Here is a 23,478-nt window from a genome sequence, read left to right as displayed (position 1 = left end):
TTATTGTAAACATACAATAATAACGAATTCATATATCTCATTGACGTTGATTTGGAGGTCATATCGGTCATCCCCTTAACATTTATGTATGTGTATAGGTATTCAATGTCCTTATATAGTAGAATTCCCGACCTGTCATATTTTTCGACGGGGTCTTTTGTTTGAAGCAAGTACTTTATGCATATCGGTTATTCATGACGTCGGTGCCTTTTCGTGAAATATAGATGTTCCGTCAAAAGGATCGGGAAATTGTCACATTCGTTACCACAACCTCGAGAAAACAACGTGCATAATTTTACTAAGTATCCTCACACTGAATTTGTTAATGAAATTTGTATTTACTGTGTGAACAATATTGCTGCAGAATTAAGTTTGTGAATAATGAACAATAATTCATTTGATTTGTACTGACTTTTTTTAAAAGATATGATTTGTTGACCTAAAGACGGACTAATATTATGTAACGACCAATGAACGTGATATGTGACGACTTGTAGACATGACTGTCTTAACAATGTCTGGTTCATCCTGGGTGGACGATAACATACCATATTCACGAACGTTTGACGGCATATACTTAAGAAATATCGAATGCTGCATATTTTACTGTATTATTACCTATTAACATTATGTTTCAAGGTCTCATGTCATTCTACTGTATCAGAAAATGCGGACCCATAACGACGTCATTATGGATAACGTTCAATATAAACCAATAAGGCGACTACGATGTGTTTTTACTTAATTAAGGTTAGCATTGTCAATACGCGAATCAATAAATGGACGACTTAAACTTTTAAATTTCATATAACCTTAATGTAAACCAAGGCCTATTTTTAGATCAGTCCTTATTTACATTTTTAAACATGTTCAATAGAGCGTAGTATACAATTTAAACCAAAGCGTTGCAAAGAAGAATGAACAAAAGATCAGAGTAAGGTCTGGTAAATTCGGTTGATACTTCCTGGTGTGAAATTCAATATAAAGGATATGTTTATGATACTGAAACTGTTGACAGTCCATTTTATGGTTTATTCTGTCAAATCGTGTAAGTTTTTTAATGTTTACTGCATGTGTATTAATTGCCTGTTTTAAATGGTGCCGAGTATAAAGTTATTGTCTAACAAATAATCCAACTGTTTAATTACTGAAAACGTATCTTCTACACAATCATAACTGTATTCATTAAATAGTTGAAATACTTGAACCGTTATAAATGAATTTTAGATCATTTGGATCATGTTGTAGTCTGTCTTTCTCGTTAACGTCGAATATTTTTCAAAGGATGATTTTCCTCATAGACACTATGGATGGTTTGAATAGCCATAAAGCCTGGTTTAAAACATCATTTAACCTTAAAATGCCTATATCACAGGTAGTACGATACACAAATCTATCTCTGCAATAACAAAACCATGTTGATGATTATGTTATGGTCTAATGCTCTGCCTACATATTTGCACCATTGCCATAATGATTATAATTGTGTTATTTTTTTTTCTATTTTTGGCTTTTTCCTTATAGACGGTTCTTTTTATTCTTGATATTTTTTAAAATGATACAAAGGAAATTATGTTCTTCGTTAAAACAATTGTTTTAAAAAGTAATTAATCAAATATGCACAAATAAAATCTGCGTTCTTTATGGTCATGGTTTACTTTTTAAACTGGAGTTTCCATGAAATGTTCGTGCGGACTAAATTTGCGAATTGAAAACGAAATACTTGAGACTTAGAGTAAACATTACCCAGTATCAAAAAGCATGAGACATATGATGCAAGTGGAAAATTCCAAACAAGGCATCCACTTTTTATCTTTCCTTCAAATTATAATTCCGGCCGATGATTCTCATTTAGAGTTTGACACAAGAAAATACGCTTGACTCTATTTCAAAAACAATGGTTAAACTAGAGGGTCTAAAAAGCCCGAATCGACCACCTGGCTAAATTGTCTACTTTCTTTATTTTGTAAATCAGCAATGTTTTTTTCTTGGATAAACATTCCTAACGCTTATACATATCAAAATAATTGAATCATGTCCAGTGTCCAGAATAGTTTTGAAAGTAATAACATCAAAATGACTCCCATAAAGGGAATAACGTCAACGTTGCTCTGCAGATTTTGACGAAATATTTACCACAAATTGATATCAACAATGTCGTATTGTACATTACTGTAACAACAGATGCCGTAAAGACACTTGTTTGTATTTTAGCGATGTTTTGATTTGATAAAAAGAATGAATTGCTGTATGGACATGCTTCAAAGCAACTCATCGGTTTTAGCGTTACAAAAAAAAGCTATTGCAAAATTAATTACAATACGACAGGCAGTTCCATTTTTAAAATCTTTTCATGTACTTTTCAATGCAAATACAAAATATTAATATATGTGTTTTTCCTCGTTCCTCCCAAACTTGACTTTTTATGAGCAACTCGGTGGGTGTTTCTAGAGCAGAGGACGCTTACCCTACCGGTGCACCTGGTGCATACTCCCAGTTTTTAGTGGAGACCGAGTTGCTCATTTCTTTTGTTACTTTGTATGTATGATGTTCTTTGTTGTGTATGTCTGTTTTCCATTTCTGGTCTTTGTCCCTGGATTATATTCTTTTGATTACCGCTATAACCTTGGTTCCATTGAATACTCTTTCACGCTTTAAAAGCTCTCTCGGAGTTGTGGTAGGATTCATTTTTATAGTTCCGGCCCTTGAAAGGAGAAACATAATATTAATAACCGACAGTTTAATCGGGAAGTAGTAACTGCTTTTCCTTATTATCTGAGCTCATCCTTATTTTTCCCCTGCTATTCGTCTATCTGTATTTTCCGTCTTTTATTACACATATATGTCCTTGTCAATTTATAAGTCAGTATGTAATTGTTTATTAAAGTGCATAGTAACTGGGTATCAATGGTGCATTTTTTTTCTCAGAATTGAGTGCACATTCAATACATGTAACACTATTATATAATATTTTTGTTCCAGGTCACTTTGACGAATTATTTTTCAAATTTACTTCATTCATCTATAAATCACACTCAAAAGTGTATAACGAAAAATGTGTATTACAAGATACAATGTATCTCATATAAAATAAGTAAGTTTGTTTGTTTGTTTATTGGGGTTTAACGTCCGAGCAGCAATATTTTAGCTATATTCAGACAATGAACATGAAACATGAAATTGATGATAAAATGAACATGAAATGATGATGAAATGAAAAAGGGATAGGACACGAGGACAATGGGTCGACAAATTTTGGAAATATGGAGAGGTGGGTAAAGTCGGGCAATTTAGCCTCCTGTGGCGGAGCCATATGGTTCCTACTCCGGGATAATACCACAGTAGGGTTTTTTAAAGTGCGAAGAACGTGGCATCTGTCCCAACACTGTGCACCACTATGGTTTGCGGTCAGGTTTTCCGTGTTATAGCCTGACAACCCCAGCATGTAACACGCCAGGGGTACCCCATTCCGCCACCTGGGGCACACATCCTAGTTGCTCTGAGGGTTCTGAGCACTATTTAGTCGCCTTTTACGACAAGCTTAGCGCTGCTGCAGGCCTATTCTTTTAACACCTAGACCTGTACGGGGCGACATTGACGTCATTGACCTATCAAGACAAGTTTTATATATTTTGACAGAAATCAAAGGAAGGGGTTTAAGTGGTCCGCGTGAAATCTTTCCTTAAACTTCTACTTATTCTATTACTTGGTCTTACATTCTACATTAAACAGTAACTGGCATTCCGTATACTTTAAATGTGTATGTGTCATTGTCAAACTTTCAGGCATTTCTGGCCAGAATAAGATGAGATATGATTACGGCCTTTCCTAGTAAACGGGTGTATTATCATTTCAGATATTCTCTCATTCTAGAAAGTACATTTACATGTTGAACAAATGTAACAAATGTAACAAAACGAACATCAGTGCATAACACAAATCTGAAGTTTTATTCATTATTACTGGGATGTGTGTTTTTTGTTTTTTATTATTTGTTTTTGCTTACAATATCTAACATTAAATTACTCTAAATATCTAATTTAAGTAACTATATATTTTAAAGCAATTGCATTATCATCTATTAGACTCCACGCATGACAGTCTAAATAATGACATTAACTTTATATTAACGTGACACAACAATTTATTTCTTGTTTAATTTTTGGTCTATTTGGTTTATTACATCAAATATATATAATCAAAACGCCCCTTGAAGTCACTTGCGTCGTTTAATTGAAGAAAAATTTATTCGACGTAGACCCAAGCCACACGAATTTTAATTGACTTGTGGTCACGTGACCCTGTTACGTCATCGGTTCTAAATTGAAATGCGTGCGGCTTCTGCATTTGTTGCATGACCCTACAACTGAGAGCGAAAGTTTTGGTTTGCCAGCGAATATATACTTACAGTTCTGTTAATTTAAACCACTTCGCGAATAAAAATGATAAACAATGTCAGAAGTATTAAATGTATGAAAACAATTTAATATGGCCGACGAGGTGTTGACAGCCTGAAGATCTTCTCAGTTTTTTGCTAATTTAAGCTGCATTCTTGAAGTGCTTTATATGAAATTTATACCATATGAGAGAGAATTTGATGTAGATTATGGGTAAATGGAAGTTTGAGGAATTCATGGATCTATAAATGAATTATTACTTTGCAACTTCCTTGTTTTGGGAATTATCTTCAGTTGAACTATTGATTATTTAGTGATCAGTTATCCACCTGAAATTTAGAGAGATGCCTGGAGGTAATTCCTCACAAAGTGGAAATAAAACTACACAGGGACCAAAACAGGCAAACAGCGGCGTTAGTGGTAGTAATGAACCTCAGGCAAAATCACAGAAGCGAAGCCATTCTGAAATGTCAAGTGAATCAGATCAAAGTGTGGACTTAACAGAAATGATTAACCTACAAAAGGATATTGACGAAATTAAGTTAAATATGCAGAGTTTAACAAAGAGAGAAGACCTTAATAGAGCTACAGAAGATCTTAATACGACCAATAATATGGAGATAATGGTGACAGCTACTGTGAAGAAACTGAGTCATTTATGGATAAGAAATTGCATGAAAATGAAACAGTTGAAACTGAGATCAAGAGCAAATAGATGCTTCGGCTGTAGAAAATGATGACTTGAAGAGACAAGTTGAACACATTGAAAAATTCCAGCAATAAAACCAAACATGAATTGCATGAGAATGCCAAACTTGTGAGGAAAACAATTATTACCAGCAAATATAATGAAGAACAATATTCGAGAAAAATAACATTAAAGTGATGATTTTTTTTCTAGAAATGAAAAACAGAATTTGAGAGCTGACTATAGAAACCGTCAAGAAGGATTTTAATGTGGAGATTGAGGACAGAGATGTAGTGGCAATACATCGTATACCATCAGAAAAACCAGGACCAAATCCTGTTTTAGTGAAAAGTTTTAACAGTGATGCCGAATGTAGTGGGATGAGGGAAAGAAAGAACTTAACAATGTCAGATGTGTTGATGATGTCTCTAGGAAGAATATGGAACTTATTAAAAAACTTGAAGAAACTGAATGGTTTAAATTAGTTTGGTAATATTATCGTGGGATTTATGGTAGAACAGAAGATGGGCTTCAGTTGAAGTTAGGACTGTTTGATGTCATTCAACTGATATTACGTCAAATAAGATAAAATAAAGATATGTATGTACATTTAGTCCTCAATTTACACGTTTAAGCATTTTTTAACAATGTCGTTTACTTTTTTCCTATCTGATTGATATAATTTGACATACATACTTCATATAAAACAAATTGTATACTTATTTTATGAACAAAGTATAAATATACATATAAGAACTCAAAAGTAATATATTAAAATTTAGCAAAAACTGAAAATATAAATTAAACATGATATATATATGTATCACTGCCATATTGAATCCCTTCAAAATAGTTTTTGAAGTCTTGTCCCCCATTTTTTTTATATATGAGTGAAACAAAGATTGTCCTGTTTTATATATGTACATAAGTTGTGTATATGTACTGGCTTGGAATTTATTACACTTATATTAATTATTTGTTTGTATCAATGCTTCTTTCATTTTATGACAAAATTAATCATATTGCATGTTTTTGTTAGAATGAAATATTTAATATGGGTTCTTTCTAAATTATGTCTGTTAATTGTCAGTGATTGAGAGACACTGCAAAGAGAAAAGATGTTTTAACATGTTGAAATCAAAACACTGTAATAGTTATTATCTTTAAGACACACACTTTTAGTCTGAAATCGAGAGTAATGTTCAATCTATGTGGGGCTATGAATGCTACTTTTCCTCAAGGAATTCAAACTCCAAAGGAGTAGCAAATTTTTCAACAACAATTTTGAATTTAGTGTTTTAAAGGAAAATAGAGATGTAAGTGAAAACTATTTCATCCTAGATATTATAGGTCATCAACAAAAAAAATTCCCTGGTATGTATATATGGGCCAAAAACTGACTCCATTGATTTTTATGATATGATTTATTCTGTAATAGATGACTTTGGTAATAAAAATTTTGTGATTTGTGGTGATTTAATCTTATTCTTAACCATTATTTTAGATTATTATAATTATAAAGGGAATCTGAGAAAACAAAGAGTATGACTTAAAAATAGAATTATGTAGTTAGAAGCAGAAGTAGATGAACGTTCTATAGATGAATTAGAAAGTACGAACATAAACTTAAAAATCTACGTAAAGAAAAGATGAAAGGGAAGCTAATTAGGTCAAGGGTACAATGAATGGAAGAAGGTGGACTGGAATCAAACAATTTGTAAGTAAAACTAGAAAAAGATGGTCAAGTTGTAACAGATCGGTTTGAAATATTAAAAGAATCGAAAGTATTTTATGAAAACTTATATCAATGAAAAGATTCTTATACTGTTTGTAATCTGAATGATTTTAAAAAAAGATTTATATCAAACACAATTAGCATTTTAACTGGTGATGAACAAAACAATCTAGAGGGTAAAATTACCATCCACGAAGCAGGTGTTGTATTGACAAAAACGAAAAACAATAAAATACCCAAATTAGATGGATTTTCAGTAGAATTTTTCATTTTTTTTTTTTTTCGAAAGGTCTTCAACACTTTGTTATGGTTATGATATAAGCGAATTTTCGGTTACTCAGAAAAAAGGAATTATTACTTGTCTACCAAAAGGGAGTAAACTGTCGTCATTTTTTTTGAAAAACTGGTCCCATTTCATTGCATAATACAGTATATAAGATTGGGTCTGCGGGTATTGCAAACAGATTTAAGAAAGTTTTAGACAAATTGATTGACTTTGTTCAGACAGCTTTCATTAGCGGCGTTATATTCGACTTATGTATGATATTATGCAGTATTCAAAAGAAGATATACCAGGTCTATTATTATAAATTGTTTTTGAAAAAGCTTCGATTCGATTTCATGGGAATTTTTACATTATGTTTTGAAGTTGTTTAATTTTGGTGAATCTATTATTAAATGGATTAAAGTGTTTTATTCAAATATAAAATCTCTTGTTATTTCGGGGGGAAATCTTTCAGAATATTTTTATATTGGACGTGGATGTTGGCAAAAAGATACTCTGTCACCTTACTTGTTTATTTTAAGTGCTGAAATTCTTGCTATTAAGATTGGTGGTAATAAGGATATATGTGGTCTTCAGGTTATGCAGATGGAACATAAAATGTCACAGTTTGCTGACGACACAATTTTAATTTTGGATGGCGATGAAAAATCAATTAGTGAATCTCTTATTGAACTTGTTTGGTATGCTAAAAAAACTGGCTTTAATATCTATTGTTCTAAAACCCAAATAATTTGGATCGGGAGTAAAAAAAAATATAGTAGTGATACAATGTCTGTTGTGTTCAGACAAAAATGTTTCTTGGAGTGAAACATCCTTAAAACTGCTTGGTGTTAATTTTGACGTTGATCTGAATAAAATAGTTAAAATAAAATATTTTGACAGAATGTTGCAGATCAAATCATTATTAAAAAAAGTGGTCAAAAGAAACAGGTAGAATTACAGTCATAAAGTTGCTACTTCTGCCACTTGATAACTTCTTTATCAAACCTTGATGAAGAAACTATCAAACCAATAATCGACCTCATGTTCACATGTATTTGGAACTCACCAGATAATAAGGTTAAAAAGATATTTTATGTAAAGAATACTCAAAAGGTGGTCTGAAAATGATTAATTTAAATGTATTCATAAGTGCATTGAAATCAACTTGGATCAGAAGAGTTTGTCAAAAAATTGTAAATGGCAAAATATTTTAATTATAATTTTATTGACAAAAACAATTTATTTGGTTGTGGTGGTGCCTACATAAAAAGGTTATATCTTAAGATAGACAATTATTTTTGGAACGATGTTTTAATATCTTGGGCAATGTTAATTTCAAAGATTGGTTTGAACATAGTATCATTTATATGAATGATGGGTATAATTCTGATGGTTCATTTTTACTGTAGAACAGTTACAACAACAGTATGGAATAAGTATTGATGTTATGAAATACAATAGTTTGAGAGCAGCTGTAAAATCAGTAGCGAAATATTTTATTAAAAGAACAATTGCTATGAAATTGTAACTTAATTCAAGATTTTTTACATAATGTTGAATATTGGTTTCTTACACATGGTCTAAGAATTCAAATTACAAAACTGAGTTTTATTTTTGGTAATGTTTCAAAACTTTCTCTGAATGACCCCCCCCCAAAAAAAAAAACAAAAACAAAAACAAAAACAAAAAAAACAAAAAAAAAAAAAAAAAAACATTATATTTTTTTAACATCAAAAAATATATTTATGATACAAGCTGTTTTAAAAAAAATAGTTTATCTATAGTAGCATTGAAACGTAAGGTGCAAGATGTGTCTAAAATAGAAACAAATATTAGCAGTAAAAAATGTTCAATATGGAGTAGATTCCAAAATTTATTTAATGTCTAGGACTCATAATGAATGTAAATGAAATGAATGATTTATTAATATATTTCAAATTAGAAAACTTCTCCTCTTTTGTTTTTGATTGTTTTTTTTTTCTGATTTATTTCTACTTGTTTTTTTTTCTTTGATTTATTTCTACTTGTTTTTTTTTCTTTGATTTATTTCTACTTGTTTTTTGTTGTTTTTTTCTTTTATTAGTCTCTGATTTTGTTTATACCCAACCCCCTTGATTTACAAAAATATTTTTCAACAATATATACATTTCTTAATGAGTATGTGTATTCTTTGTATACTAAATCATGTTTTGATAGTTGTGGAAATTTTAAGTTATGTGCTTTATGTAATGATGACTGTATATAACTGTTGGAAAATTTAGAAAAAAAGTAAAAAAATGTATGAAAACTAGACTATCCACAGGGAGTCGACATCACTTATGTTCGAAAATTACCTAGAAATATTTCATTATGTTCTGACGTGTTAGAATTAACCTTTTACATAAAGTAAATTAAATTCAAAGTCTAAGATTTAAACTGTTCCGATCTCGATCTTCAATGAAAATACTGATTTCAGCCCTTTTTGATGGAACAGTGTACCAGTACCAGGGAGTGTAATATAAAGTCCCTGCCAGTACAGAGGATAATACGAACCTGTTCTTTTAAATTGTTTTTCTTTTATAATTTTACTAAAAGGGTTTCGTCCTGAAGCCTCCTCGTAGTGTAAATCTTATTGCTAAAATTAGATATTTTAACTGACCTATAAAACTATTGTCCGTAGTAGACAAAATACCATAAATTGACCCAGGGTCACCTATTACATATAGTGTATTGTGTCAAATTTTCCATGTAAATTGTTTTATTTCAAAATCCGTAAGATAGAAGGAATTCGATTATATTTCAATTATTATCTAAGTCATACACCTTCGTTGACACTTGTGTTACGGGTCGCGGAACCCTAAAAAAAGATATAAGAAGCCGCCTACGCTATCTCTTGGTCATAATTAGGTCTACCGGGCATGTTTATTAATCTAACCCAGCGGCATAGAAAGATCGATACACAGAGTGTCACTATTTAAGTTGTATCCTCCTATTTAGGTCATAAAAATAGTATGCAAAGTAGTTGTTTATTCATCACGGGGATGTATGCCAACGAAAATAAAAAGGTGTCAAAAAAGGATAAGAACTTTAGTCTTCTTACTTTCTACACACGGTTATTGTACGCATAAACGCATCTGTAGACAACTCATATTTAACTATATTTGTATGTGTAATCTATAAACTACTTAATATATAGAAAACAATAAATTATGTATACATTAATAGAAAGACCTGCTGATCATGAATGATCTGACCAAATTATTATAGTTAAAAAAAAAACATTACGCTACCGGTGCACCTGGTCCATGCTCCCAGTTTTTAGTGGAGACCGAGTTGTTCATTTGCTTTTGTTGCTTTGTATGTATGATTTAGTTACTTTTTATGTTCTTTGTTGTGTATGTCTGTTTTCTATGTCTGGTCTTTGTCCCTGGATTTCATTCTTTTGATTACCGCTATAACCTTGGTTCCCTTGATAACTCTTCCATCGCTTTCAATTAAATTAAATACTGCAGTTTTATCTAGTAATTAACAGCCATTCATTCAGCGCCATTATAGTAGTTCATTTTAAACTCAAATCATTTTCAATGTTCCAATAAGGATTTAATTCAAAACCTCTTTTGTTTGAATTTAATTTATAAAAGCGAAAGAAGTTTCTGTATTGCATTTGTTTACAATTTCTAGACACAGAAACGAAAAATATCGGACAACAGACAACTTTCTATTGTAATGGAGGAGCTACAAGTGTAAGTTATCAATGGCAGAAGAAGGAACGAACCACAAATGTATACTATGACTTAGTCAATATGTCTAGGTACTACGGAATCAACAGCAGTAGACTGACAATAACGGATATTACTTTAACTGATGAAGGGTCATATCAATGTGTCCACTTTGATGTAAACGGTAGGGTAAACGGAAGGAGCGTTACCTATGAACTTCAAGTTGTTGGTAAGTGCTAGTATTTAATTAAGTTTTAAACCGCTTAAAAGTACGATTCCTGTTGTTTATCAAAGTGATATAAAAAAAAAGATTACATTGACGGAAACCAAGCTAAAAACATCCATCTCAATTTAAATATGTCAGAAAGACCAAAGACCACGTTTTAACACACGACGTCAAACTATGTAGAGAAAGAGACTACAATTTCGCTTCACTGAATAATCCGATATGATGCTTTAAGCATACGGGTGCCTCTACACATAAATACAATCATTGTACCAAATTATGATATCAACATCTAAAGGGTGTCTAGATCTATCACTCTAACGAATTGCGGAAACGAACTGCTAACGGATTAAAAGGAAAACAGCCAGTCAATCATTTTTTGGATTTTTGTACATTTTTTGTACATTGTATTTTAGACATTTTTTTCAATGAAGCAATATAAAAGGAAGGAAACAGCAAGACTCAAATGTGAATAAAGTAAAGATAATTGCAGGATCTTCAATGTATATCGCTCAAAATAATTAAAAAACGAGTGATTACATGCATACACCATGCGGAACTTTCTGGCTTGTTGTCGTTATCTTTTGATATCTTTCAGTTGGATAACATTTTGATTGCTAGACAATATACGACACCTAAATCCAGTGTTTGCAAATTCAGTGTCAAGACTTTAACTATTTTACAGCCTCACAAAGTAACGCCATTTTCTGTAAACTAGGCTTGCCCGGGAATTCCAATGTAACGTAAAAAATTGCTCTCTATCTTTCATGAGTTCGGCTATTTTATCTTGATTCTCCAACACTAACATGCGTCGGTAGATACTGCTAACATATTTGGAATTTTGCATTTTCACCTTTTTAAACTTGAAAAATGTAGAATGACACAACGTAAATTAAAGGAAACTGGCCTTACTACAAATGAATGTAACCATGGAACCTATATTGAATATAAAAAGTAATCAAATTTTGATTTGAAGTTAATAAAGTTCGTTATTAAGTAAACATGAAGTTCGATCCATGGTCCATTTCCGCTCCTAGTTTCCCCAAAATGCTTAGTAAATTTCACAGATAACGCATAAAATATCGAAACTTATAAACTCTAATTATATCATGAGGGGTCTCCAGATAACCAAAGTATTACGTAAATTCTGTGGTCGTTTATTCAAATAGAAATAGTTAGCATACAAACATATGTAGTATCTTGTATTGAGAATTGAAAATACGTACTCTATAAGTGAAGCCTAAACGGAATGAACCCCTTCATCTCTATAAAGTATTGAAGTACTGAAAGTAACTGTGTATTTCTAACATAATTATTTTCTTACAAAAAATGGAAACTAATACTAAGCATGTTGAAAACGCACATTAAACGAGCTTAACTATCGGATAACGAGCGCCTAACGAACAAAAGGAATAGAATACGTACAAACACGGAACGTTTTGAGCAATTCATTGGCGTTCGTCGAGAATTTCTATGCTTGCAGAACAATTCTTAATGTTCGGAACAAATCGAAACGTTATCAAACAAAAAGCAACGACTTAGAACGAACTGGAAACTTATTCTCGACGAAATACGAACACATTTGCGCGTTCCCTTGGCGTTTCCTGGGCGTTTTAAAAATGCAGTTTGTTCCCATTTCGATTGACGATTTGTTATACTGTAAGAGCACCTTTAAATCGCTTTCATACTATAACTCTGTCTGATAAGATTACATAATAATTATCTGACATTCACAGCCCACACATTCTGCAAATTTATCTTTCTGTATAGACATATATCCAAAACTCATAATAATTTATGGGTAACTACATAGTTGTGTAGAAACAAGTAGATAAAACACTTTTATAGCTACAGATGGTAACTGGGGATGGTGGTCAGTTTGGACAGTATGTGGAGTAACATGTGGATCTGGAACTCAAAGAAGAACTAGGGTCTGTGATAGCCCTTATCCAGCTAATGGTGGATCTAACTGTGTTGGGAATAATAGTGAAGAACAGACTTGTTCCGCTTCTGTTCCTTGTCCAGGTATGATATGATTAGAATCCATCTTAAATTCGTGCTTTTGATGGAAACCTGAACCAACTGAAATGGCCTGTTTGTAGATGCAGTTGCTTTCTTTAATTGACGTTGCGTTTTTTTTATAAATACCATATTCTATGTTTAGTAATTTCAGAAAAATTAAAGGTAAAGACGGTCTTTCAGACTTACACACATTACCATTATATATGTGTTAAAAATAGATTTGTATAAGCTATCCATTCATATGATTTTGATCAGTTTGAGGCTTAAATGCAAAACAAACAAACATTAAATTAAGGTCACACCTTACCGGATAGTGTGAACGGACGCTGAGCGGATAACTGTTTTTCAATCGGTCAGACGCCCGTCCATATACACTTCAGGTCCGTCCAGTATCCGTTTTATCTGTCGACAAACGTTCTGTCCAGTGGACAATTTTGAGCGTGTTCAAAACTTTGAACGGAAGTCCAACGGATGAAGTGTCCATTGAACGTCTGGTAGGCGTCCGTTTTTTTTTTACGATACTCCGTCTTCGTTTTGTATCCGTCATTTTGTTCGTTATACATCCGTCGGAGATCCACTAGACCTGTTCATCAATTGCAACATGAGTGCGCTATACTTGCACACATATCATCCAATACATGATTGATTGATTTAACGTCCGAGCAGCAGTATTTAAGCTATATTCAAACGATGAACATGAAATAGATGACAAAATAACATGAAATGATGTTGAAATAAAAAATTGGATGGGACAGAAGGATAATAGGGTCGACAACTTTTCATTGCCCCTAGGAAAAGAGAGGGATGGCTAAGGTCGGGCAATTTAGCCTCCTGTGGCTGAGCGCAAAGGTTCCTACTCCTATCGAATACCACAGCAGGGTTCTTTAGCGTGCGAGGAACGTGGCATTTTGCCCAGCGTGAAACACTACTATTGTTTGATGATGAAATGAAAAAATGGATGGGACACAATGGCAATGGGGTCGACAAATTTTGATTGCCACTGGAAATAGGGAGAGGTGGGTAGAGTCGGGCAATTTAGCCTCCTGTGGCGGAGCCCTATGGTTCCTACTCCGGGAGAATACCACAGTAGAGTTCTTTAACATGCGAGGAACGTGGTATCTTTATCAACACAGTGCACCGCTATGGTTTACGGTCAGGTTTTCCGTATAATAGCCTGACAACCCCAGCATGTAACACCTGGTACCCCATTCCATCACCTGGGGCACACAACCCAGTTGCTCTGTGGGCAGAGCGCCTAGCCCCCCCCCCACCCCCTAGATTCCTGGGCACTATTTAGTCGCCTTTTACGACAAGCTTAGCGCTGTTGTAGGCCTTTTCTTTTGCAGCAGCGCTAAGCTTGTCGTAAAAGGCGACTAAATCATTCAATACAAAATGTAATTCTAAAATAAAATCAACTAAACAAGTGCACTAAGCTGTTTGTCGCCTAAAACATTTCGGTTAAATTGTTCGATTTGTTTGGTACGTATGACCTTGACCTTTGTCCCACTGACCCCACTTACGAAAAAAAAACGGATGACTAATAATAGTGTACCATAGTATGTCCATCTGACATGCTTCCGTCATCGATAGGGACAACAGTGAGCACAATTTTTTTTTTCAAGTCTGCCTTTTTTCGCTTTTAATCTTGTTCATGCGTTTTATCCGGTACGCTACCGTCAGGTGTCCGTTTCATGCGGTACTCCTCCGTTGAATGTGCGTTCAACACCCGTTCTGGTTCTGTTCGCTAAATTTCGGTTTCTAGTACGTTGCATATCATGTGTGTGTCTGTTAACCATTGGTAACGCGTCCGGTTTTATCTGATCAGTCCACTGGATAAAGATTTGGTCTATTTTGTTTCATCCGTTCGACGTCCGTTGAGCTACACGTATCCGGTAAGATGTAACCATAGCTTGACAATTTATGATAATTAATGACGCACATATGTAATATATTGACAAACAAAAACAATGAAAACAAAACAATTGTGTTCCCTTTACTGCCACAATATATATTCAACATGTTTAACATCTTAGTGTTTTAGACTTCAATATCGGTGAATGTGCACTAATAAGCAATTCAGCAGTGTGTTTTTCAATTACTTTCAATAGTAATACATGTATAAAACCAACCAATAAATTGCTCACTGTACAAGTATAATGTTGATGAGTGGCACACGTTTAAAATACCTTTTAAATCATTGCAGTTGATGGTAACTGGGGGGAATGGAAAAATTTACCATGTTCACTTTCTTGTGGGTCTGGAACACAAACAAGAACTAGGACTTGTAATAACCCTGCTCCATCAAATGGTGGATCTCTCTGCGTTGGAATCAATACAGAATTACAGAGTTGTTCCACTTCTATTCCTTGCCCAGGTATAAATAGCATATTTATTTTTTTTCTGGCAGGTTTTGATCTTATCTTGGATGTATATATGTTTTTTTTTAATAAAATAAAAGCGAAAATCATGTTTTCAAATGAGCTCCCATATTTGTAAATACACAAGAAAAAGCAGTGGAATCACCGTTTAAAAGATTAAGAAAACAGAGTACCTACTCACGTTATAGATTTCAGGTGTTTTGATTCTAAGAGGTCCTGTGCAGGTAGTCAAAAGAATAGGCCCGCAGCAGCGCCATGCTTGTAAAAAGGCGACTAAAAGTGCTCATAACCCTGCGCGGGGTGCTAGGGCGCTCTGTCCACAGAGCAACTGGGTTGTGTGCCCAGGTTGTAGAATGGGGTACCCCTGGCGTGTTACATGCTGGGGTCGTCAGGCCGTAATACGGAAAGCCTGACCGCAAACCATAGTAATGTACCGTGTTAGAAAAAAATGCGTTTTCCTCGCACGATAAAGAAACCTGCTGTCGTATTCTTTTGGAGTAGGAACCTTTGGGTTCCGCCACATGAGGCTAAATTTCCCGACCCTACCCACATCTCCCTATTTCCAGTGGCATTCTAAGTTCATCGACTCTATTATCCTTGTGTCTCATCCCGTTTCCTCATCATTTCATGTTCTTTTTATCATCCATTTCATGTTCATCGCCAGGATAAAGCTGAAATAGTGCTGCTCGGGCGTAAAGCCCCAACAATCAATCATGATTTTAAGAGCTATCGGGGAATTATTTTTTTCCAATATGTTATATCAATATACATGTATATGAATGCTCCCTTACCTAGTTTCTACACTTATCATTTACATGAAGGCAAGTCTAGTTATTTACAGTGTTATTGTAAAGACTTAGATTAATTGCTAAATTCATAATTATAAGCTTTAAGCATTTTAATGTATTATGTCAAGTGAAGCTCTGCAGACAGAAAGCTTATAATTAGTGATTAATGCATTTCTTAATCCTAAAGAATTTGCGATTGGGAATCCTTTAGAATTGTATTTAAGAATAATTAAGGGAACCAATAGCGGTGATCAAAAGAATGCAATCCAGGGACAAAGACCAGACACGGAAACAGACAAACACAACAAAGAACATGACATAACTAAAATCATACATACAAAGTAACTAAAGCAAATGAGCAATTCGGACTCCACTAAATACGGAGCATGGATCTGGTGCATAGGTAGGGTAAGTGTCCCCGCTCGTCTAGAAACACCCGCCGAGTTGCTTATAAAAAGTCAAGTCCGGGGTAGACGAAAGAGTGAAGGAAAACTATGACACGTTTAATAATTCAGTTTTCATGGCGAAGATGGATACACCATAACTATAAGAAAAGGTGCAAATTAAAGTTTGCCACTGGAGATATGAACACTCAAAATTTGGTTACGTTCTATTCCAGAAAAGTACGTGAAAATCTTCCTCCAGAACTTTTACGCTTTAACCAATCAAACACTATTTCTCTATCTATAGCAATGAAATGAACATGTAGGGAAAGTTGTTTAAGAAGGTAACAAAAGTATTTAAATAAACTGTTTCCTTTATTATTTTTCAGATACTTCTATGATGAATCACCCCTTGTCTGTATTTTTAAACAGAACCAAACTTTATGAATAACTTCACAAGATTCTGGCATATATAACATAATGATGTTTATCTTATTTTACATTTTATCAGCTAAAACTAACAGTTGACATGTGAAATACATCTGATTCCACTACTCTCTATCTATAGTTTGTAGTAGATTTGAAAAAAAGACACATTTTGCTTTTTACATGGGAGAATATCTTTATATTGCATGAACTCCGATTTGCTGAATACTATAAAGTTATATGAAGTTAAAACTTAGGAAGTTTGCAAATTCTTTTGGGATTGTCTTCGAATATAGGTAAACCATTTCAGTTTTCCATTTATTAAAAAAACTAATCTTAATTCAATATAATAAATGTAAGCATTCTATTTAATTACAACAAAGTTGATGGCGTGTGGACGTTTTGGTCGGATTGGTCCACTTGTACAACATCATGTGGCGGAGGAAACATGACGAGGGAGCGCAACTGCACTAACCCCCCTCCTGCGGATGGTGGCAAAAATTGCGATGGAAGTACAAAGGAAATTGATGTATGTTCAGTCAAAAAATGTCCAGGTACATACAAAAGTATCATATTATACAAAGACACTTTACAAAACAAAACACTTGAATTTGAGTAAAGTGCAATAAACAGAGGATATTATCATGCAGGGAAATGGTAAAATTGCATGAAATAGCCAAGTAAAAGGTAGAATTAATGTTGCACAGAGACTATGACTTGCATATTTGTGCTGATAATATTCATAAAGATATCATTCACCTACTAACGTACAAAATAGCTTTTAAGCAATTAGCGTCACATAAATGTCATTTAAACATTTAATGTACATTATCACAAATCTGCCGTGCATGTTATACTTTGAAAAATGCGTTACCTTCTTTACCTTTTGAATTACATGTAGAAATTCTTCTTAGTGCTCTTACTCTTTCATTTCAAACCCATTTTAGCTGCATCGACCTCCGAGAGAGATTCCCAGGGCGTGGCTATTGGAGGATCCGTTGGTGCAGTAGTTGTGGTTTTAACTATTGTGATTGTTATTGTGGTTATTAGAAAAAGGTACATAAATGAAACAAAGGTTAAAACATAAATTATAGAGGACGAAGTGATCATAACCGTTATCAATACGATTTGAACATATAACATTCGAAACAATGAGAGGCCGGTATCTCTCTATCTATTGGATTTACTCACAATTATTAATTTTCTACAAAAAAAAACTAGTTTTCTTATTACATTTCTAATAAACAGTAATCACCATATTTCCTCTTTTTGGATTAATTTGGTTGATTAATTTATTTATGTTATATACAGTTAAAATTAATAAGGAGTATGAAAATATTCTATAGATCATGCACTTTGCAAGTGTATATTTAAATAATTTTTCGATATGCCCCTAAAGTTTTCCATTTTTAGCAATATACTAGATCTATCATAGCGTTAATAATCTTGACAGAAATGGTGGTCCGTCAAAACGGTGTGCAAATTCAACTACAAGTCAACCTTTACAACAAACAGGAATGAATGTTATCTTTAGACCTGGTAAGTAAACATTTGCTTAACATGTGATAGTTAAGCAGACTAGTGTATTGTTCTTATCCGACAAAGATTTGAATGATCAGACTATCAGTTCGAGATACAAACGTCGATAACTATTACATGTATCAGTTCTAACAAAGTATCTTTGATTATTTTTTATACTATAAGCGAACAGTGCATTCATTTACTTTCGTTAATCAGTTAAAGCTGTCTATTAGTGTTTATAACTTATACAGTGTCTATCATAATAAGAATATGAGACACAATAATGAGAAGCACCAGTAAGTCCAAGTCCATGTAAACTTCAGACAGTGTCTATGGTTTAGGTGATTCATGATGTAAAACAACTCACCAAATGAATGATGCTATTTGGTCCACATATGCATTTATTTTACGCAACAGAAGACATTCCTTTTTTTTAGATCTATACTTTTGAGAAAATTGTATATTCATGTCCCACTAAAATCAACCAAATCAAATTAAATAAAAAAGTAACTCTTGCAGTGCCAATTTCATACAATCTATAAAATATTTATCTCGAAAGTACAACAATCGAATAACAAACTGATTCTGAATATGAAAAAAATTGAATCCCGCGGGTTTTACAGGCATTACCTTCTGTCTGATTTTTAAGAAGACTGCTACTTCAGAACAAGTGAACATGAATTTATATGATATTTGAATTTTTTGTGATACAATCAGAACCAAAAAGTCAGGAAAGTGTCTACTTAAACATCGCACGAGAGAGTGTTTTTTCTTGCACTGACACAGACGATGATTGTCGACAAACATCTAAGGATGCTATCGAATATAGCAATACCGATAACGTGTACAGCAATGTAGTCCTTGAAGATAGTCTTGATGTTTCAATTATCAACGTAGAAGAGTTAGAACATTATATTAAAAAGAGGGAAGTTAATGAAGGACTGGTCAATGAATATAAAGTAGGTAAAGTAAATTACAGAAACCATTACACACCAACACATTGCGGCATGTATTGTTTAAACATTTAAACCCTTTTCAACTTATACTATGAAGCAATATTAATATTAATTTGTGTTTTAACGCAATAAAATTATAACTATCCACCATTTGAGGCACTTGAAAAATAGTCATATTACATAATATAATCATGTAAGTTACGACCTTATTCATTGACAGTATGTGCAGAACCGTCTATTACAAGAATCATAATATATTTGCTATTCCTTGGTATGACTCCTTAATCGTACTTCTTAACAATTATTCAAATGAATTTTGTTCTAATACTTTAAGCATTACATTGTGAAAATAACATTTACGTCAGAATTATGATTGAAAGATTATAATGAAATATCTTGAAAAGTTTGAAGCTACCATTTAAATGTTTATAAGTTATCCTAATAAACTTTTTCAGACACTTCCATATGACGCTCAATATCCCACAACGAATGCTACCACAAAGGCAAACATGCCGAAAAACAGATTCAAGTTTATATTCCCTTGTATGCAAAGGTTTTATCATTGAAATAATTTGTTGGTACAATAATCTAAGACTTAAATGATGTGGATTTGGCTAGTTGTATACAAGCCGGATAATTGAAATACCACTTATGACAAAGATAAACGGGGTATAACATTTAACTGTTTTGAAAACAGCGGTGTTTTATTGAGCTTCCTTTGTGATAATATAAATGCAGTCCACTCAATCACAAGTATATTTGTTCTAATATATCTAGTGATACATGTATCTGTTATTAGAGTCCAATTATAACATACAAAATATGTAGTTCAGCCCATGAAATCTAGTTTCGCCGTACAAATATGTGTTTCCGTATTATTCCAGACTGTTAAGAAAATAATTTTGTAAGAAATTGTATTACTTTTCAGATGACCATACAAGAGTTGTTCTGCAAGATGGTCCTGATTTTATAAATGCTAACTATATCGACGTAAGTATGTAAAAGATGGGGGTGATTCAACACAAAAGCATTATATAGTGATCCAATCGTCCAAAAGAGGTATATCTGTAGAGAAAACAGGGCATGGGTTACACGATTTGTACACCCAATGCGAAATAATTTGATAACGTCGAAAACATTGATTACATCGCAACTAAAAAATATAAGATTTCATTTAAATGGCATCGTTGTTTTCAAATGGTCTCAAGTAATGCAAAATATAAAATTTATAAAGTGCTATTTTGACGTGAGTATGGTACTCCTTTCCCCACTAAAATCTGCCCTAGTAAGAGAAAAAATGATCGTTTTTAACATACACTAACTTTACATAATTCAAATGTACCCCCTTGCGCATTAATGATGAAAATATCTACAACATTCTCTTCGGGACAGGCGCTAAAATATCAGCTTTCTTTCGTAGAGAGTTTAAAATAATAAAAAGGGAAATTTTTCGAATTTCAATATTTTAGTCACTTAGACTGAGAAATCCTACGGATACCCCATTAGAACTGTAATTTGTCGTGGAAAAGTATATTTTGTTTAATAAGGCATTCAAAAATGAAAAGGTTAAGGGAGTGTATTTTACAATGGTTAATATTTCTATGTTTTTATATAAAACGTCAATGCAAGTGCATTTTAAACTTATAAAAGGACGCAGGCCAACTTTTCCGTGATTTTGTTCATAGAAAATCATTCACTTGTTAGTACTATAAATAAGGTATTAAGATCTTTACATACGTCATATATCGATTTTATATTTGGTTAGTTGGGGAAGGTCGTGACAGTAAGTTTTTTAACTTAAAATCAAGGAAAATGCGAACTATCTATTTACGAAATTGGAGAAAGTAGTTCCCGAAATTAATAAATGATTTTTTTACCAAAAAGGCAAAATAAGACTGAGTTGGGTCGAACCAAAAACTTCTACCTCACATTACGACTATTAGAACAGCTGGATTATGGACAATACACTTGATATATGTCTCAATAAGCTATAAAAGGTATAATGTTATTTTACAATAAATGCTACATTTTTACTCAAAAGCACATCAACCATCTTACATTATCAAAAGATTAGTTCTTTGTTAAATCACAGAATTGGGAAAAAATGCTGTAATGGTTATAAAAGTGCTACTTTGGAAATATTTTACTTTAGAGCGAAGATGCCAAAAATGCTTTTCAATATTTTTTATTACTAATTTTTTGTTACTACAGTAAAAATCAGGTTTTTTTTACCGATCACAGGGACAATTTTGGTTATTTGAATATATCTTGATATTGACCCTATTTGTGGTCAGAATCCAAGGAAAAATAAAATAGAATGATGTAAAAAAATAAAAAAAGTCTGAAATCATTGTAAATTCCAAATAAAAAAGGTATTCAATTATTTCAACGAAAGAACTAATCTTATGGTTATTAAAATAATTTGATTCAAGACAACTAAAAGTTCCCTATCAACTTAAACATCTTACATATGTTTTTCAATTGAATGAATGAGAAAAAAGGTTCCTTGAAAACGCATAGATTTCATGTGTTAGGTTATCAAACAAAATTATGTTAAAACTGTTATATTTGAAATAAACAATAAAATATTCTTGTAACTTGAGTAATAATCTGAATTTCTGAAGTTTTTCCCTATTTGATATTTTGTCGTTTTTGCTTAACAACATAATTTATGCGTAACGATCTCCATAAGAAATGTTAAAAGACACTGTGTACAGTTTATTTATGCTATAAACAATCATTTTCTTTCATATTGGGGCATCTTTGATTGGTTTCAGCGGTACCATTCTTTTACATAAACGGTCATGAATTAGTTGAATTATACGTTACATTGGCTCATTAGAAAGCTACATTAGATGCTAATTAAATTCATTTTAATATACAAAAATGCCCATTACAGGTGAAATTTAAGAAAATTCGAAAATTCGAAAATTCCCGTTTTGTCATTATTGTCACTATTAAGATGAAAAATAATCGCCTTGAATGCATCAATTATTCAAACCCGAAATGTTTTTCAACATCGTTTCTATGCATAAACGTAACAATTTGGTTCATGTTGAGGTATTTTTTTTAAATTCTGGAATGGCATTTTTTAAACATAATTGGACTTGAAAAAGTTCAAACACATATTACTTAGGTTCATTTGAAAGACTAATCAAGGGAACCAAGGTTATAGCGGTAATCAAAAGAATGTAATCCAATGACAAAGACCAGACATGAAAACATACATACACAACAAAGAACTCGGACTCCTCTTAAAACTATGAGCATGGACCAGGTGCACCGGAAGGGAAAGAGTTCTCTGGTTTCTAGAAATACCCTCCGAGTTGCTCATAAAAAGTCTAGTCCGGGGTAGACAAACGACGAAAGGAAACTACCATATACATGTACTGTATTATAATAATTTTAACCCCAGAAAGAAAATCTTAGCACTTGAAATGATATTATAAGCCGGGTACATCATTATCTTAACTATGAATACCTAAAATATCAGTGTTACAGTGTTGTTATGCTGTGAATGAGAATTGTGTAAGTTTTTTTTTTTTTAAGATGCAATATTTTTTATTTTTCCCCTTTAAATTTGCTTTTTGAGGTTTTATTATGCAGAAAGCTGAATTATCTGAATGTGTTTAATCAATAGGACTATGACTTTTTAGTTATTGTCCATAGACATTTTATTAGTACTTAAACTCAATGTACTTTTATATTATGCATGTTTACACGATATCTTTCTCACTATATTCAAGAAGTACAAGCAATTAAGTAACTGTATAGGAAACTCACCAATACCTATTGTACAATTGTTTTCACAAATTTTATGATCAGGAATAAAACGTGACCTTTATCCTTGGTGGCGAAGCGTTACCATTGGTCGTATTGTCCAATTGTGCGCAAACCAACACTAATTGGTGTGTTAATATTGGATTTAGATTAACACAAATGTTTTAGTGTTGTAAAAATGAGATTTATATTTTGTATCTTATTTAACATGT

At 32.7% G+C, this 23,478-nt stretch overlaps 1 protein-coding gene across 4 annotated transcripts in view; it reads left to right on the top strand.

Annotated features, from left to right (window-relative positions):
* Positions 1–892: 892 nt before the first annotated feature.
* LOC148609416 (receptor-type tyrosine-protein phosphatase alpha-like) overlaps positions 893–23,478 on the top strand; it is a 36,900-nt gene continuing 14,314 nt past the window's right edge. The window contains exons 1-12 of one of the 4 annotated variants that reach the window (XM_088542494.1): positions 905–1,048; positions 5,299–5,685; positions 6,590–6,802; positions 10,749–11,015; positions 12,861–13,037; positions 15,238–15,408; positions 17,393–17,563; positions 17,957–18,065; positions 18,463–18,548; positions 19,248–19,489; positions 19,942–20,029; positions 20,415–20,476. In XM_088542494.1, the coding sequence (XP_088398620.1) occupies positions 10,871–11,015; positions 12,861–13,037; positions 15,238–15,408; positions 17,393–17,563; positions 17,957–18,065; positions 18,463–18,548; positions 19,248–19,489; positions 19,942–20,029; positions 20,415–20,476 (1,251 nt within the window). In that variant the 5' untranslated portion in view covers positions 905–1,048; positions 5,299–5,685; positions 6,590–6,802; positions 10,749–10,870. Of the gene's footprint in view, positions 1,049–5,298; positions 5,686–6,589; positions 6,803–10,748; positions 11,016–12,860; positions 13,038–15,237; positions 15,409–17,392; positions 17,564–17,956; positions 18,066–18,462; positions 18,549–19,247; positions 19,490–19,941; positions 20,030–20,414; positions 20,477–23,478 lie in introns of all 4 variants that reach the window. The other 3 variants (XM_088542495.1, XM_088542492.1, XM_088542493.1) reach the window with 3 other exon arrangements.

The sequence above is a fragment of the Perna viridis genome, chromosome 8, assembly GCF_037379345.1.
Source record: "Perna viridis isolate PV_CMFRI_1.1 ecotype Kerala chromosome 8, ASM3737934v1, whole genome shotgun sequence".
In the NCBI taxonomy this organism is placed as follows: domain Eukaryota; kingdom Metazoa; phylum Mollusca; class Bivalvia; order Mytilida; family Mytilidae; genus Perna; species Perna viridis.
The sequence above is the reverse complement of the archived record's forward strand: the minus strand, read 5'-3'. Positions and strand labels throughout refer to the sequence as shown.